The sequence below is a fragment of the Oncorhynchus mykiss genome, chromosome 25 (assembly GCF_057628025.1).
Source record: "Oncorhynchus mykiss isolate SJ-2025 chromosome 25, ASM5762802v1, whole genome shotgun sequence".
Lineage (NCBI taxonomy): Eukaryota > Metazoa > Chordata > Actinopteri > Salmoniformes > Salmonidae > Oncorhynchus > Oncorhynchus mykiss.
This window is the reverse complement of record NC_143046.1, coordinates 26264756-26279886: the sequence shown is the minus strand read 5'-3', so window position 1 is coordinate 26279886 and position 15131 is coordinate 26264756. Positions and strand designations below refer to the sequence as shown.

Sequence of the window (15131 nt, the reverse complement as noted above, 5' to 3'; positions counted from 1 at the left end):
TCTCTCTCTCACACACATTACCTCAGGTGTTACCTCTCTCTCTCACGCACATTACCTCAGGTGTTACCTCTCTCTCTCATACATTACCTCAGGTGTTACCTCTCTCTCTCTCACACACACATTACCTTAGGTGTTACTCTCTCTCTCACACACACATTACAACAGGTGTTACCTCTCTCTCTCACACACACACATTACCTCAGGTGTTATCTCTCGCTCACCCACACATTATCTCAGTTGTTACCTCTCGCTCACACACACATTACCTCAGGTGTTACCTCTCTCTCTCACACACACATTCAACGGATGCTTCCATGGAATAGTGACTATATGATAATAATAATAATATTATTATTATTATTATGTGTGTGTATGACATTGTATTGGTTGCATGTGTTGTTGATAGGTGTAGGTTGTGTTGTTTTCATAAATGTGTGTATGTGAGTGCTAGCATCCTTTTTAAGTTGTGTGGTGAGCCTGTGTGTGTGTGTGTGTGTGTGTGTGTGTGTGTGTGTGTGTGTGTGTGTGTGTGTGTGTGTGTGTGTGTGTGTGTGTGTGTGTGTGTGTGTGTGTGTGTGTGTGTGCGTGTGTGTGTGGTGAGCCTGTGTGTGTCCGTGTGTCTCACCTCTGGATGGCCTCCTCCTCTCCCCCTTGGTCCTCTCCCCCATGGTTAATGTGCCCACCACAGCGCCCATGTTGTCACAGTGGAAACTGTCTTGTCTACGTTCTGTCTGTCTACAGAGGTCTGTAACGTGTCTGATAGTTAGCTCTCACACTGCCTCCCTCACTCCCTCCCTCCCTCTCTCTCTCTGTCCCTCTTTCCACTGATCCTGTCATCTGACTCTGAATGGTTTACCTCAACGACGCCCGCTATCTTTCTATCGTTCTTTTACTCTCTCGATCTATGTGGAGCCTCGAAGTTTCTCTCCCTCTGCATCTCCCTCTCCTCTCTCCCCCTTCTCTCCCTCTCTCTCCCCCTCCCTCGTTTCTCACCTTCTCTCTCTCCCTATCTCTCCTCTCTCCCTATCTGTCCTCTCTTCCTATCTCCCCTCTCTCTCAATCGCTCTCTATCTCTCCCTCTCTCCTTATCTCTCCTATCTCTGCTTCTCTCTCCCTCTCTCCTTCTCTCATTCTCTCTCCCTCTCCTCTTCTCTCTCCCTCTCCTCTTCTCTCTCCCTCTCCTCTTCTCTCTCCCTCTGCCTTTCTCTCTCATTCTCTCTCTCTCTATATCTCCCTATATCTCTCTCTCCCTTCTCTCTCATTCTCTCTCTCTATCGCCCTATATCTCCCTCACGCCTTCTCTCTGACTCTCTCTCTCCCTCTCTCTCCTTCTCTCTCACAATCTCTCCATAACTCTCCTTCTCTCTCCCTCTCTCCTTCTCTCCTATCTCTGCTTCTCTCTCCCTCTCTCCTTCTCTCTCCCTCTCTCCTTCTCTCTCCCTCTCCTCTTCTCTCTCCCTCTCCTCTTCTCTCTCCCTCTCCTCTTCTCTCTCCCTCTGCCTTTCTCTCTCATTCTCTCTCTCTCTATATCTCCCTATATCTCTCTCTCCCCTTCTCTCTCATTCTCTCTCTCTATCGCCCTATATCTCCCTCACGCCTTCTCTCTGACTCTCTCTCTCTCCCTCTCTCTCCCTCTCTCTCCTTCTCTCTCACTATCTCTCCATTACTCTCCTTCTCTCTCCCTCTCTCCTTCTCTCCCTCCTTCTCTTTCATTCTCTCTTACCCTCTCTCCCTGTCTCTCCCTCTCTCCTTCTCTCTCCCTTGCTCTCCTTCTCTCTCCTTACCTCTCTCCTACTCTCTCCCCATCTCTCCCTCTCCCTCTCCCTCTCTCTCCCTCCCTCTCTCTTCTTCTCTCTCCCTCTCTCTCCCTCCCTCTACTCTTCTTCTCTCTCCCTCTCTCCCTCTCTCTCCTTCTCTCTCCCTCCCTCTCCTTCTCTCTATTTCTTTACTCTTCCCTCCTTCATTCTCTCTTACCCTCTCTCCCTGTCTCTCTCTCTCTCCTTCTCTCTCCCTTGCTCTCCTTATCTCTCCTTACTTCTCTCCTCTCTCTCTCCCTCTTATATCTCCCTCTCGCCTTCTTTCTCTCTCTCTCTCCTGCGCTCCCTCTCTCTCCTATCCATCTCCCTCATTCTCCTTCTCTCTCCCTCTCTCCCTCCCTCTCTGTTTCTTCATTCTCTCTCTCTCTCTCTCTCTCTCTCTCTCTCTCTCTCCTTTTTGCTCCCTCTCTCCTTTTGCTCCTCTCTCCTTTTTGCTCTCTCTCTCCTTCTTTGCTCCCTCCCTTTTTGCTCCCCTCTCTCCTTTTTGCTCCCTCTCTCTTTCTCTCATTTTTCCCTCTCTCCTTCTCTCGCCCTCCCTCTCTCTTTTCGCCCTCCTCTCCCTCCTCTCCCCTCTTCATTCTCTCTCCCTCTCTCTCTGCTCTGGCTCTCCCCTCCTCTCCCTCTCTCCTTTCCCTCTCCTTCTCTCGCCCTCCCTCCCTCCCTCCCCCTCTCCCTCTATCTCTTGCTCTCCCTCTCTCTCTCTCTCCCTCTCTCTCTCTCCCTCTCTCTCCTTTTCTCTCTCATTTTCTCTCACTCTCTCTCATTCCATCTCTCTCGCTGTCTCTCTTTCTCTGGCAGCTCTCCTCTCCTTCTCTCCCTCTCTCTCCTTCTCTCCCTCTCTCTCACTCCCTCTCTCTCACTCTCTCTCCCTATCTCTCCTTCTCTCATTCTCTCTCTCTCCTTTTCTCCCGTTCTCTCCTCTCTCCGTCTACTACCTTTCTCCTTGTTGCTGTGTTCCTCCACCTCCCACCTCCCTCCTCCAGAACACTGAAAAGCCTAAATCATTCATTCAGAGTCAGTAAAACAGTAAGAGGTTGATTCATTGAATCATAGATCATATGACTCAATCATTTCATAGTACTGTTACAGTACTGTTACACCATTCCATCCCCCTGAGAATAAAAATGTAATTTAAACACACACACACACGCAGATACACCACGCCGCTCCATAATACAATTATTCCTATATTCCCGACATAATCGTACTGCTGCACAGACACCTTTACACACATCTTCTCCTCCCCTCTTCACCCCCACACACAGCAACCATCCCACTGATCACCCACTACATACATCATCCATCCCACTGATCTGTCACTCCCTAACATCATCCATCCCACTCCTGATCACCACGACATACATCATCCATCCTACTGATCACCCACTACATAAGTCATCCATCCCACTGATCACCCACGACATACATCATCCATCCCACTGATCACCCTCAGTTAGTTAGTCCATCCCCTGATCACCCACTACATACATCATCCATCCCACTGATCACCCACTACATACATTATCCTGTCCACTGATAGCCCCCTTCATTGCATCATCCATCCCACTGATCACCCACTACATACATCATCCATCCCACGGATCACCCACTACATATACTCATCCATCCACGTCCACCCAGAGAGAAGAGTACCTGTGGGGATGGGGGAGAAGAGGGAGAGAAGGAGTGTGGAGATGAGGGAGAGGAGAAGGAGAAGAAAGAGAGTGTGGAGATGGGGGGGAGGGGGAAAGAAGGAGTGTGGGGATGGGGGGGAGAAAGGGAGGGAGAAGGAGTGTGGGATGGGGAGAGAAGGAGTGTGGGGATGGGGGGGGGGAAAGGAGAAGGAGTGTGGGGATGGGGGGAGAGAAGGAGTGTGGGGATGGGGTGAGAGAAAAGGAGTGTGGGGATGGGGAGAGAAGGAGTGTGGGGATGGGGAAAGAGAGGTGGGGATGGGGAGAGAAGGGCCTGTGGGGATGGGGGAGGAAGAGAAGGAGTGTGGGGATGGGGGGGGAAAGGGGGAGGGGAAGGAGTGTGTGAGTGGAGAGAGAAGGAGTGTGGGGATGGGGAGGGAAGAGGAGTGTGGGGATGGGGAGAGAGAGAAGGAGTGTGGAGATGGGGAGAGAGAAAGGGCTGTGGGGATGGGGAGAGAGAAGGAGTGTGGGAATGGGGAGAGAGAAGGAGTGTGGGGGATGGGAAGAGAAGGGGTGTAGGGATGGGGGGAGAGAGAAGGAGTGTGGGGATGGGGGGAGAAGGGAAGGGAAGGACGTGAGATGGGAGAGAGAAGAAGATATTGGGGATGGGGAAAAGAGAGTGAGATAGGGAAGAAAGAAGTAGGGATGTGAGAAAGAGAGTGTGGGGATGGGAGAGAAAGATGCGGGATGGGGAAGAAAGAATGTGGGATGGGAAAGAAGGATGTGGGATGGGAGAGAGAAGAATGAGAGATGGGGAGAGAAAAGATGTGGGATGGGGAGAGAAAAGAATGTGGGAAGAGGGAGAGAAAAGAGTGTGGGAATCAGGGAGAGAGAAGAAGATATAGGGGATGGGAAGAGAAGTATGAGGGATGGGGGGAGAGAAAGAATGTGGGGATGGGGAAGGAAGGAGTGTGGGATGAGGAAAGAAGGATGTTGGGGATGGGAAAAAAGAGTGTGGAATGGGGAGAGAAAAGATTGTGGGATGAGAAAGAAGTATGAGGAAGGGGGAGAAAAAGAGTGTGGGAAGGGAGAGAGAAGAATATCAGGGATGGGGAAAGAAGAAGGATCTGGGGAAGAGAGGAAGAAAGAATGTGGGGAAGGAGAAGAAGAATGTGAGGATGAGGAAGAGAATATTGGGAAGGAGAAGAAAGATGTGGGATGTGGAAAGAAAAGATGTGGATGGAGAAAGAGAGTGTGGGAGGGAAAGAAGGATGTGGGGATGGGGTAGAAAGAAGGTGTGGAGATGGGAGGAAGGAAAGAAGTGTGTGGGATGAGGAAGAGAGTGTGGGAGGGAAAGAAGATGTGGGAGGGAAAAGAAGTAGGATGGGGAGAGAAAAAGATGTGGATGGGGGAGAAAGAGAATCTGGGGAGGGGGGAAAAGAAGGTGTGGAGATGAGGAAGAGAGAAGAAGATATAGGGATGGGAGAGAAGAATGTGGGAAGGGAGAGAGAGAGTGGGGATAGGATTAAGAAGAGTGTGGAATGGGGAAGAAAGAGGTCTGGGGAGTGGGAGGAAGAAAGATGTGGGATGTGGAAAGAAGTGTGGGATGGGGTGGAGAAAAGAGGTCTGGAGATGGGGAGAGAAAAGGAGTGGGGATGGGAGGAAGAAGGAGTGCTGAGGAATGGGTGGAGAGAAGGAGTGTGGGGAGTGGGAGAGAGAGAGAGTGTGGAGATGGGGAGAGAGAGAGTGTGGAGATGGGGAAGAGAAGGATATTGAGATGGGGAAAGAAGTAGAGTGTGGGGATGTGGAGAGAAAGGATGTGGGGATGGAGAAAAGAAGAATATAGGATGGGGAAGAAAAGAATGTGGAATGGAGTAGAGAAGGAGTGTGGGGAAGGGGGAGAGAAGGAGTGTGGGGAAGGGGGGAGAGAAGGAGTGTGGGGATGGGGAGAGAAGGAGTGTGGAGATGGGGAGAGAGAAGGAGTGTGGGGATTGGGAGAGAAGGAGTGTGGGGATGGGGAGAGAGAAGGAGTGTGGGGATGGGGAGAGAGAAGGAGTGTGGGGATGGGGGAGAGAAGGAGTGTGGAGATGGGGAGAGAGAAGGAGTGTGGGGAAGGGGGGAGAGAAGGAGTGTGGGGAAGGGGGGAGAGAAGGAGTGTGGGGATGGGGAGAGAAGGAGTGTGGAGATGGGGAGAGAGAAGGAGTGTGGGGATTGGGAGAGAAGGAGTGTGGGGATGGGGTGGAGAGAAGGAGTGTGGAGATGGGGAGAGAGAAGGAGTGTGGGGATGGGGGGAGAGAAGGAGTGTGGAGATGGGGAGAGAGAAGGAGTGTGGGGAAGGGGGGAGAGAAGGAGTGTGGGGAAGGGGGGAGAGAAGGAGTGTGGGGATGGGGAGAGAAGGAGTGTGGTTGATGGTGGGAGAGAAGGAGTGTGTGGACTGGGGGAGAGAATGAGTGTGGGGATGGGGAGAGAGAAGGAGTGTGGGGATGGGGAGAGAAGGAGTGTGGGGATGGGGTGGAGAGAAGGAGTGTGGAGATGGGGAGAGAGAAGGAGTGTGGGGATGGGGAGAGAAGGAGTGTGGGGATGGGGAGAGAAGGAGTGTGGGGATGGGGTGGAGAGAAGGAGTGTGGAGATGGGGAGAGAGAAGGAGTGTGGGGATGGGGAGAGAAGGAGTGTGGGGATGGGGTGGAGAGAAGGAGTGTGGGGATGGGGAGAGAGAAGGGAGTGTGGAGATGGGGAGAGAGAAGGAGTGTGGGGATGGGGAGAGAAGTAGTGTGGAGATGGAGAGAGAGAAGGAGTGTGGGGATGGGGAGAGAAGGAGTGTGGGGATGGGGAGAGAGAAGGGGTGTGGGGATGGGGGGAGAGAAGGAGTGTGGAGATGGGGAGAGAGAAGGAGTGTGGGGAAGGGGGGAGAGAAGGAGTGTGGGGATGGGGAGAGAAGGAGTGTGGAGATGGGGAGAGAGAAGGAGTGTGGGGAAGGGGGGAGAGAAGGAGTGTGGGGAAGGGGGAGAGAAGGAGTGTGGGGATGGGGAGAGAAGGAGTGTGGAGATGGGGAGAGAAGGAGTGTGGGGATGGGAAAGAAGGAGTTGTGGGATGGGAGAGAGAAGGAGTGTGGGGATGGGGAGAGAGAAGGAGTGTGGGGATGGGGGGAGAGAAGGAGTGTGTAGATGGGGAGAGAGAAGGAGTGTGGGGAAGGGGGGAGAGAAGGAGTGTGGGGAAGGGGGGAGAGAAGGAGTGTGGGGATGGGGAGAGAAGGAGTGTGGAGATGGGGAGAGAGAAGGAGTGTGGGGATTGGGAGAGAAGGAGTGTGGGGATGGGGAGAGAGAAGGAGTGTGGGGATGGGGAGAGAGAAGGAGTGTGGGGATGGGGGGAGAGAAGGAGTGTGGAGATGGGGAGGAGAGAAGGAGTGTGGGGAAGGGGGAGAGAGAAGGAGTGTGGGGAAGGGGGGAGAGAAGGAGTGTGGGGATGGGGAGAGAAGGAGTGTGGTTGATGGTGGAGAGAAGGAGTGTGTGGACTGGGGAGAGAAGGAGTGTGGGGATGGGGAGAGAGAAGGCGTGTGGGGATGGGGAGAGAGAAGGGGTGTGGGATGGGGCGAGAGAAGGGGTGTGGGGATGGGGGGAGAGAAGGAGTGTGGGGATGGGGTGGAGAGAAGGAGTGTGGGGACGGGGGGAGAGAAGGAGTGTGGGGACTGGGGGAGAGAAGGAGTGTGGGGATGGGGGGAGATAAGGAGTGTGGGGAAGGGGGGAGAGAAGGAGTGTGGGGATGGGGAGAGAAGGAGTGTGGGGATGGGGGGAGAGAAGTAGTGTGGGGATGGGAGAGAGAAGGAGTGTGGGGATGGGGAGAGAGAAGGGGTGTGGGGATGGGGGAGAGAAGGAGTGTGGGGATGGGGGGAGAGAAGGAGTGTGGGGATGGGGGAGAGAGAAGGAGTGTGGAGATGGGGAGAGAGAAGGGGTGTGGGGATGGGGGGAGAGAAGGATGTGGGGATGGGGGGAGAGAAGGAGTGTGGAGATGGGGGGAGAGAAGGAGTGTGGGAATGGGGGGGGGAGAAGGAGTATGGGGAAGGGGAGAGAAGGAGTGTGGGGAAGGGGGAGAGAAGGAGTGTGGGGAAGGGAAAGGGGGAGAGAAGGAGTGTGGGGAAGGGGGAGAGAAGGATTGTGGGGAAGGGGAGAGAAGGAGTGTGGAAATGGGGGGAGAGAAGGAGTGTGGGGAAGGGGGAGAGAAGCAGTGTGGGGAAGGGGGGGAGAGAAGGAGTGTGGGGAAGGGGGAGAGAAGCAGTGTGGGGAAGGGGGGAGAGAACAGAAGAACAGTGGAAAATGGAAGAGAAACAGAAAAAGTAGGCGTGAGGGGGTAAAGACAGAGATTGAGGATAATGACAGAGCTGTTATGTGCTTAAGAACCCCCTGAAAAATCTGAATTGAAAAATACATATAATTTTTTTTAAATAAAATTAAAATAACCTTTTTTCTCTCTCACAAAAGTAGTGCACTGCGCCAATACTAGTCCTGTATTAGCGGACTGATATAGCCGACTGTAGCACAGGCCCCCAAAAATATATTCTGGATGGAGAAATGGAGAGAGGGAGAGGTGGAACAAAGATCCTCACACAGTGTGCTGTGAGCTATGCTTGCCAAGGTCATTAGTCAAGAAGCAACCTTAACCAACGAACATCATTATAGGAAGAAAATGGTACAATACACTGAACACTATGTGTGAATATACACAACTTTGCTCGTTAATGAAATACACTAACTCTGAGGTCTTAAAAACAGCATGTATGCATAGCCTGAGTATGACAGTTCTGGTCAAGTGAGCCAAGGCTCTTTTATGACTAATACATCAGGAGTCTTAATGAGTTAATCCACAGAATGAGACTAAAGAATGTTAGTTGTAAAATGGTATAACAATTACCATACATAGGAATATAAACTGAGTATACAGAACATTAGGAACACCTGGCATGGACTCAACACGGTGTCGAAAGAGTTCCACAGGGATGAAATACAAATATTCACCACAAAGGTGTTGCACTGCACCTTTACTAAAAATATCGCAGCACCCCCACCCAAACACATCTTCCCACGGCTATGACCATAACCATTTAGAGTTAATGCCTAACCTTAATAATTCACAGTTAATGCCTAAACTTAATAATTCAGAGTTAATGCCTAACCTTAATAATTCACAGTTAATGCCTAAACTTAATAATTTAGAGTTAATGCCTAAACTTAATAATTCAGAGTTAATACCTAAACTTAATAATTCAGAGTTAATGCCTAAACGTAATAATTCAGAGTTAATGCCTAAACTTAATAATTCAGAGTTAATGCCTAAACTTAATAATTCAGAGTTAATGCCTAACCTTAATAATTCACAGTTAATGCCTAAACTTAATAATTCAGAGTTAATGCCTAACCTTAATAATTCACAGTTAATGCCTAACCTTAATAATTCAGAGTTAATGCCTAAACTTAATAATTTAGAGTTAATGCCTAAACTTAATAATTCAGAGTTAATACCTAAACTTAATAATTCAGAGTTAATGCCTAAACGTAATAATTCAGAGTTAATGCCTAAACGTAATAATTCAGAGTTAATGCCTAAACTTAATAATTCAGAGTTAATGCCTAAACTTAATAATTCTATCACGCCCTGGTCTAAGTATTTTGTGTTTTTCTTCATGTATTGGGTCAGGCCAGGGTGTGGCATCGGGTTTTTGTATTGTGGTGTGTTTTGTCTTGGGGTGTTGGTGTGTATGTATTGGGATTGTAGCTAGTGGGGTTATCTAGCAAAGTCTATGGCTGTCTGGAGTGGTTCTCAATCAGAGGCAGGTGTTTATCGTTGTCTCTGATTGGGAACCATATTTAGGCAGCCATATTCTTTGAGTTTGTCGTGGGTGATTGTCCTTAGAGTCCTGATGTCCTGATGTCCTTAGAGTCCTGATGTCCTTAGAGTCCTGATGTCCTTAGAGTCCTGATGTCCTTAGAGTCCTGATGTCCTTAGAGTCCTGATGTCCTTAGAGTCCTGATGTCCTTAGAGTCCTGATGTCCTTAGAGTCCTGATGTCCTTAGAGTCCTGATGTCCTTAGAGTCCTGATGTCCTTAGAGTCCTGATGTCCTTAGAGTCCTGATGCCCTTGTTCTGTGTTAGTTTACACAAGTATAGGCTGTTTCGGTTTTTGTTACGTTTATTGTTTTTGTAGTGTTTGTATTTAGATTCGTGTTTCGTTTGTTGAATAAACATGAATCGCAATCGACACGCTGCATTTTGGTCCGACTCTCCTTCTCACCAAGAAAACCGTAACAAATTCAGAGTTAATGCCTAAACGTAACCTTGGAACGATACAGAGAAGTAACCAAACACTTTGAAATGTGACGTAAAATGGATGAACGTCTAATTCTGACATGAGAGCTTGTTGGTGTGTGTGTTGTGTTGTGTGTTATAGTGTGTGTGCCTCTGAGAAGCTTGCTGAGAGAGAGAGGAGGATCAAATGTGAATTAATGAATAAGCATATAGAGAACTGAAAAGGAGGTATGACATGAAAAGAGTGAGGGACAGAAGGGGACATCTTGATGACAATGAAGAAGTCAGTCTGACCACCTTTGAAAAGCAACACATCCTTCAGACTTCAGACACATGTCTCCTTAGACAAAATATTATGCCTCTCATTCGCTCACAGGCAGTTCCTAAAAACTCTGGAAACGCATAGTGTAGTGTAGACAGAAGTATGTGGACACCCCTTCAAATGAGTGGATTCGGCTATTTCAGCCACACCCGTTGCTGACAGATGTATAAAATCAAGCACACAGCCTTGCAATCTCCATAGACAAATATTGGCAGTAGAATGGCCTAACTGTAGAGGTCAGTGACTTTCAACGTGGCACCGTCATGGGATGCCACCTTTCCAACAAGTTAGTTTGTCAAATTTCTGCCCTGCTAGAGCTGCCCAGGTCAACAATAAGTGCTGTTATTGTGAATTGGAAACGTCTAGAAGCAACAACGGCTCAGCCGTGAAGTGGTAGGCCACAGAAACTCACAGAACAGGACTGCCGAGTGCTGAAGTGCGTAAAAAAATATCTGTCCTCGGATGCAACACTCACTACCGAGTTCCAAACTATCTCTGGAAGCAACGTCAGCACAAGAACTGTTTGTCGGGAGCTTTATGAAATGGGTTTCCATGGTTGAGCAGCAACACACAAGCCTAAGATTACCATGCACAATGCCAAGTGTCAGCTGGTGTGGTGTAAAGCTCGCCGCAATTGGATTCTGGAGCAGTGGAAACGTTTTCTCTGGAGTAATGATGCACGCTTCACCATCTGGCAGTCTGGTGAATGAATCTGGGGTTGGCGGATGCCAGGAGAACGCTATCTGCCCCAATGCATAGTGCCAACTGTAAAGTTTGGTGGAGGAAGAATAATGGTCTGGGGCTGTTTTTCATGGTTCGGGCTAGGCCCCCTAGTTCCAGTGAAGGGAACTCTTAATGCTAGAGAATTCAATGACATTCTAGACAATTATATGCTTCAGTTTAGGGAAGGCCCTTTCCTAGTTCAGTATGACAATGCCCCCGTGCACAAAGTGAGGTCCATACAGAAATTATTTGTTGACATCGGTGTGGAAGAACATGACTGGCCTGCACAGAGCCCTGATCTCAACCCCATCTAACACCTTTGCGATGAATTGGAACACCGACTGCGAGCCAGGCCTAATCGCCCAACATCAGTGCCCGACCTCACCAATGCTCTTGTGGCTGAATGGAAGCAAATCCCCACAGCAATGTTCCAACATCTAGTGGAAAGTTTTCCCAGAAGATGGGAGGTTGTTAAAGCAGCAAAGTGGGGACCAACTCCATATTAATCCCCATGATTCTGGAATGAGATGTTCGACGAGCATATGTCCACATAGTTTTGGTCATGTAGTGTATCTTTATCAAGATAGACTTTGTGAGCCTTGAGACATAAACATATCTCTTCACATATCTCTTCACAAAATCAATTGCTCATGAATGTCCATTCCTTTCCTCCACAGTCCTCAGATATGGATCTCCATTCTGTGTAGATATTGTAAACCTTCATACGTCATATTTATTCTGCATCAAATCCTTTCCTTCACCGTCTTAAAAATTCCTCAGACATCCGGTATTTATCAGGATAGACTTCACGAGCCTTGAGTCATGAATATGTCTCTTCAGAATACCAATTTCACATCATTATCTGGTCCTTTGACTCACAGTCCAAAAGACAAATCTTGCTGCATAGCTGTATCTCTCTGTCTCAGACCTTGCTTTCCCAATGAGCACAAGACACAACTAAAACATATTTTCAAAGCCATCTTTTTGACACATTTTGCTCACTGGGTTATCTCTATCAGTACACAGTAGTAATGATGAACCTTCCTTCAGATGATTGAGGATCCCAGTCCTATTGATGGGTCACCAATACTCTGAGACTGAGACAGAGAAGGTGACAGAGGCAATAGAGCTGCCAAACTCTCTGACACGCCTTGCTATTATTCTCATCTTACTGGACATGTTTTGTCTCTGCTCCTGGTGCTGTCTTTGACAGACTGGGTTGATGTGATGTCTCTGCTCCTGGTGCTGTCTGTGACAGACTGGGTTGATGTGATGTCTCTGCTCCTGGTGCTGTCTGTGACAGACTAGGTTGATGTGATGTTTCTGCTCCTGGTGCTGTCTGTGACAGACTGGGTTGATGTGATGTATCTGCTCCTGGTATTGTCTGTGACAGACTGGGTTGATGTGATGTCTCTGCTCCTGGTGCTGTCTTTGACAGACTGGGTTGATGTCTCTGCTCCTGGTGCTGTCTGTAACAGACTGGGTTGATGTGATGTATCTGCTCCTGGTGCTGTCTGTGACAGACTGGGTTGATGTGATGTCTCTGCTCCTGGTGCTGTCTGTGACAGACTGGGTTGATGTGATGTCCATGCTCCTGGTGCTCTCTGTGACAGACTGGGTTGATGTGATGTATCTGCTCCTGGTGCTGTCTGTGACAGACTGGGTTGATGTGATGTCCATGCTCCTGGTGCTGTCTGTGACAGACTGGGTTGATGTGATGTATCTGCTCCTGGTGCTGTCTGTGACAGACTGGGTTGATGTGATGTCCATGCTCCTGGTGCTGTCTGTGACAGACTGGGTTGATGTGATGTCTCTGCTCCTGGTGCTGTCTGTGACAGACTGGGTTGATGTGATGTCCATGCTCCTGGTGCTGTCTGTGACAGACTGGGTTGATGTGATGTATCTGCTCCTGGTGCTGTCTTTGACAGACTGGGTTGATGAGATGTCCATGCTCCTGGTGCTGTCTGTGACAGACTGGGTTGATGTGATGTCCATGCTCCTGGTGCTGTCTGTGACAGACTGGGTTGATGTGATGTACCTGCTCCTGGTGCTGTCTTTGACAGACTGGGTTGATGTGATGTATCTGCTCCTGGTGCTGTCTGTGACAGACTGGGTTGATGTGATGTCTCTGCTCCTGGTGCTGTCTGTGACAGACTGGGTTGATGTGATGTACCTGCTCCTGGTGCTGTCTTTGACAGACTGGGTTGATGTGATGTATCTGCTCCTGGTGCTGTCTGTGACAGACTGTGTTGATGTGATGTCTCTGCTCCTGGTGCTCTCTGTGACAGACTGGGTTGATGTGATGTATCTGCTCCTGGTGCTGTCTGTGACAGACTGGGTTGATGTGATGTATCTGCTCCTGGTGCTGTCTGTGACAGACTGGGTTGATGTGATGTATCTGCTCCTGGTGCTGTCTTTGACAGACTGGGTTGATGTGATGTCCATGCTCCTGGTGCTGTCTTTGACAGACTGGGTTGATGTGATGTATCTGCTCCTGGTGCTGTCTTTGACAGACTGGGTTGATGTGATGTATCTGCTCCTGGTGCTGTCTTTGACAGACTGGGTTGATGTGATGTATCTGCTCCTGGTGCTGTCTTTGACAGACTGGGTGCTCGGTTCAGAACAGATTCTTCTTCTGATTAGTTTATAGGTTGGGAGTACTGTGGGAGTGGGAGCAGGGATGTAAGCAGTTTTGACAGTAAATCTATGGTCGGTCAGTGCCGTTTAAGATAAGGGAAGATGATAATTGTTTTTGTCAGCATGGCCTGACAAAATGTCAGCATAATGGAGGACTGTCATTCATATTCCATTCACCCAGTTCAGTGTAACATTGATAGGTTTAAACTACTACATGATACTCACATTTGACCTGTACCAATCATGAGGTTGCTACAACCTAGCCTATGAATGAAGGTTTAGAACGTAGGTGCACACAGGTGGAGAGAAAGATTTGCGGTGACAGAAGACATTTCTTTCAACAGAATTGACGGAATGAATACACCCTTGATTACACTCTTCTTGGAAATTCTGTCTGGAGATTTAGGATGTTTGAATGTCCCTAATCTCCTCAGCTTTAACTTCTCACGTCTACATTCCTGGCGGTCAGACATATTCAGCCCCTCTCCAATGACATTTGAATAGAAAGTGATTCTTTACCATTAAACACCAACGCGTTTCAGCACACCAGCTTTAATCAGGGTGCCTTTCACATGACTGAATAGGCTTCTCACATGACTCACTCAGGTTCCTCGGGGATTGGATATGAAATGAAAAAAGACTGGAAACTCTGTGGAGGATAGTGAACTTAAGCTTGGCTACCACTCAGCAAACCACACACATCAAGCAACTTATACTGAACAAAAATATATACACACATTTTTTAATTTTTTTATTCGTTATTTTACCAGGTAAGTTGACTGAGAACATGTTCTCATTTACAGCAACGACCTGAGGAATAGTTACAGGGGAGAGAAGGGGGATGAATGAGTCAATTGTAAACTGGGGATGATTAGGATGATTAGGAATGTAGCCAGGACACCGGGGTTAACACCCCTACTCTTACGATAAGTTCCATGGGATCTTTAATGACCTCAGAGAGTCAGGACACCCGTTTAACGTCCCATCCGAAAGACGGCACCCTACACAGGGTAGTGTCCCCAATCACTGCCCTGGGGCATTGGGATATTTTTAGACCAGAGGAAAGAGTGCCTCCTACTGGACCTCCAACACCACTTCCAGCAGCATCTGGTCTCCCATCCAGGAACTGACCAGCACCAACATGCAATCATTTCAAAGATTTTACTGAGTTACAGTTCAAATAAGGAAATCAGTCCTTTGAAATAAATTTGTTAGGTCCTAATCTATGGATTTCACATGACTGGGAATACAGATATACATCTGTTGGTCATAGATACCTTAACAAAAAGGTAGGGGAGCGGATCAGAAAACCAGTCAGTTCAATGGCTGTTCAATGGCAGTTCAATGGCAGCCTCTTCAATGGCTGTGCGGAATTGCTGTATATTAGCGGGAACTGGATCACGCTGTCGATCCAGAGCATCCCAAACATGCTCCATGGGTGAGATGTCTGGTGAGTGGGACTGTGCATTATCATGCTGAAACATGAGGTGATGGCAGAGGATGAATGGCACGACAATGGACCTCAGGATCTCGTCACGGTATCTCTGTGCATTCAAATTGCCATTGATAAAATTCAATTGTGTTCATTGTCTGTAGCTTATGCCTGCCCATACTATAACCCCACCGCCACCATGGGGCACTCTGTTCAAAACATTGACATTCGCAAACCACTCGGCCACACAACACCATACACGTGGCCTGCGGT

The 15131-nt window shown here is 48.7% G+C and overlaps 1 protein-coding gene across 4 annotated transcripts in view; it reads right to left on the bottom strand.

Moving 5' to 3' along the window:
* Window positions 1-15131, bottom strand: part of LOC110504854 (A-type potassium channel modulatory protein KCNIP1) — a 41781-nt gene that overhangs the window by 17942 nt on the left and 8708 nt on the right. The window contains exon 1 of one of the 4 annotated variants that reach the window (XM_036969972.2): window positions 626-1159. The exons of the other annotated variants lie outside the window; for them this stretch is intronic. Coding sequence (XP_036825867.2) covers window positions 626-695 — 70 coding nt within the window. The 5' untranslated portion in view covers window positions 696-1159. Of the gene's footprint in view, window positions 1-625; window positions 1160-15131 lie in introns of those variants that run through there. 4 annotated transcript variants of the gene reach the window in all.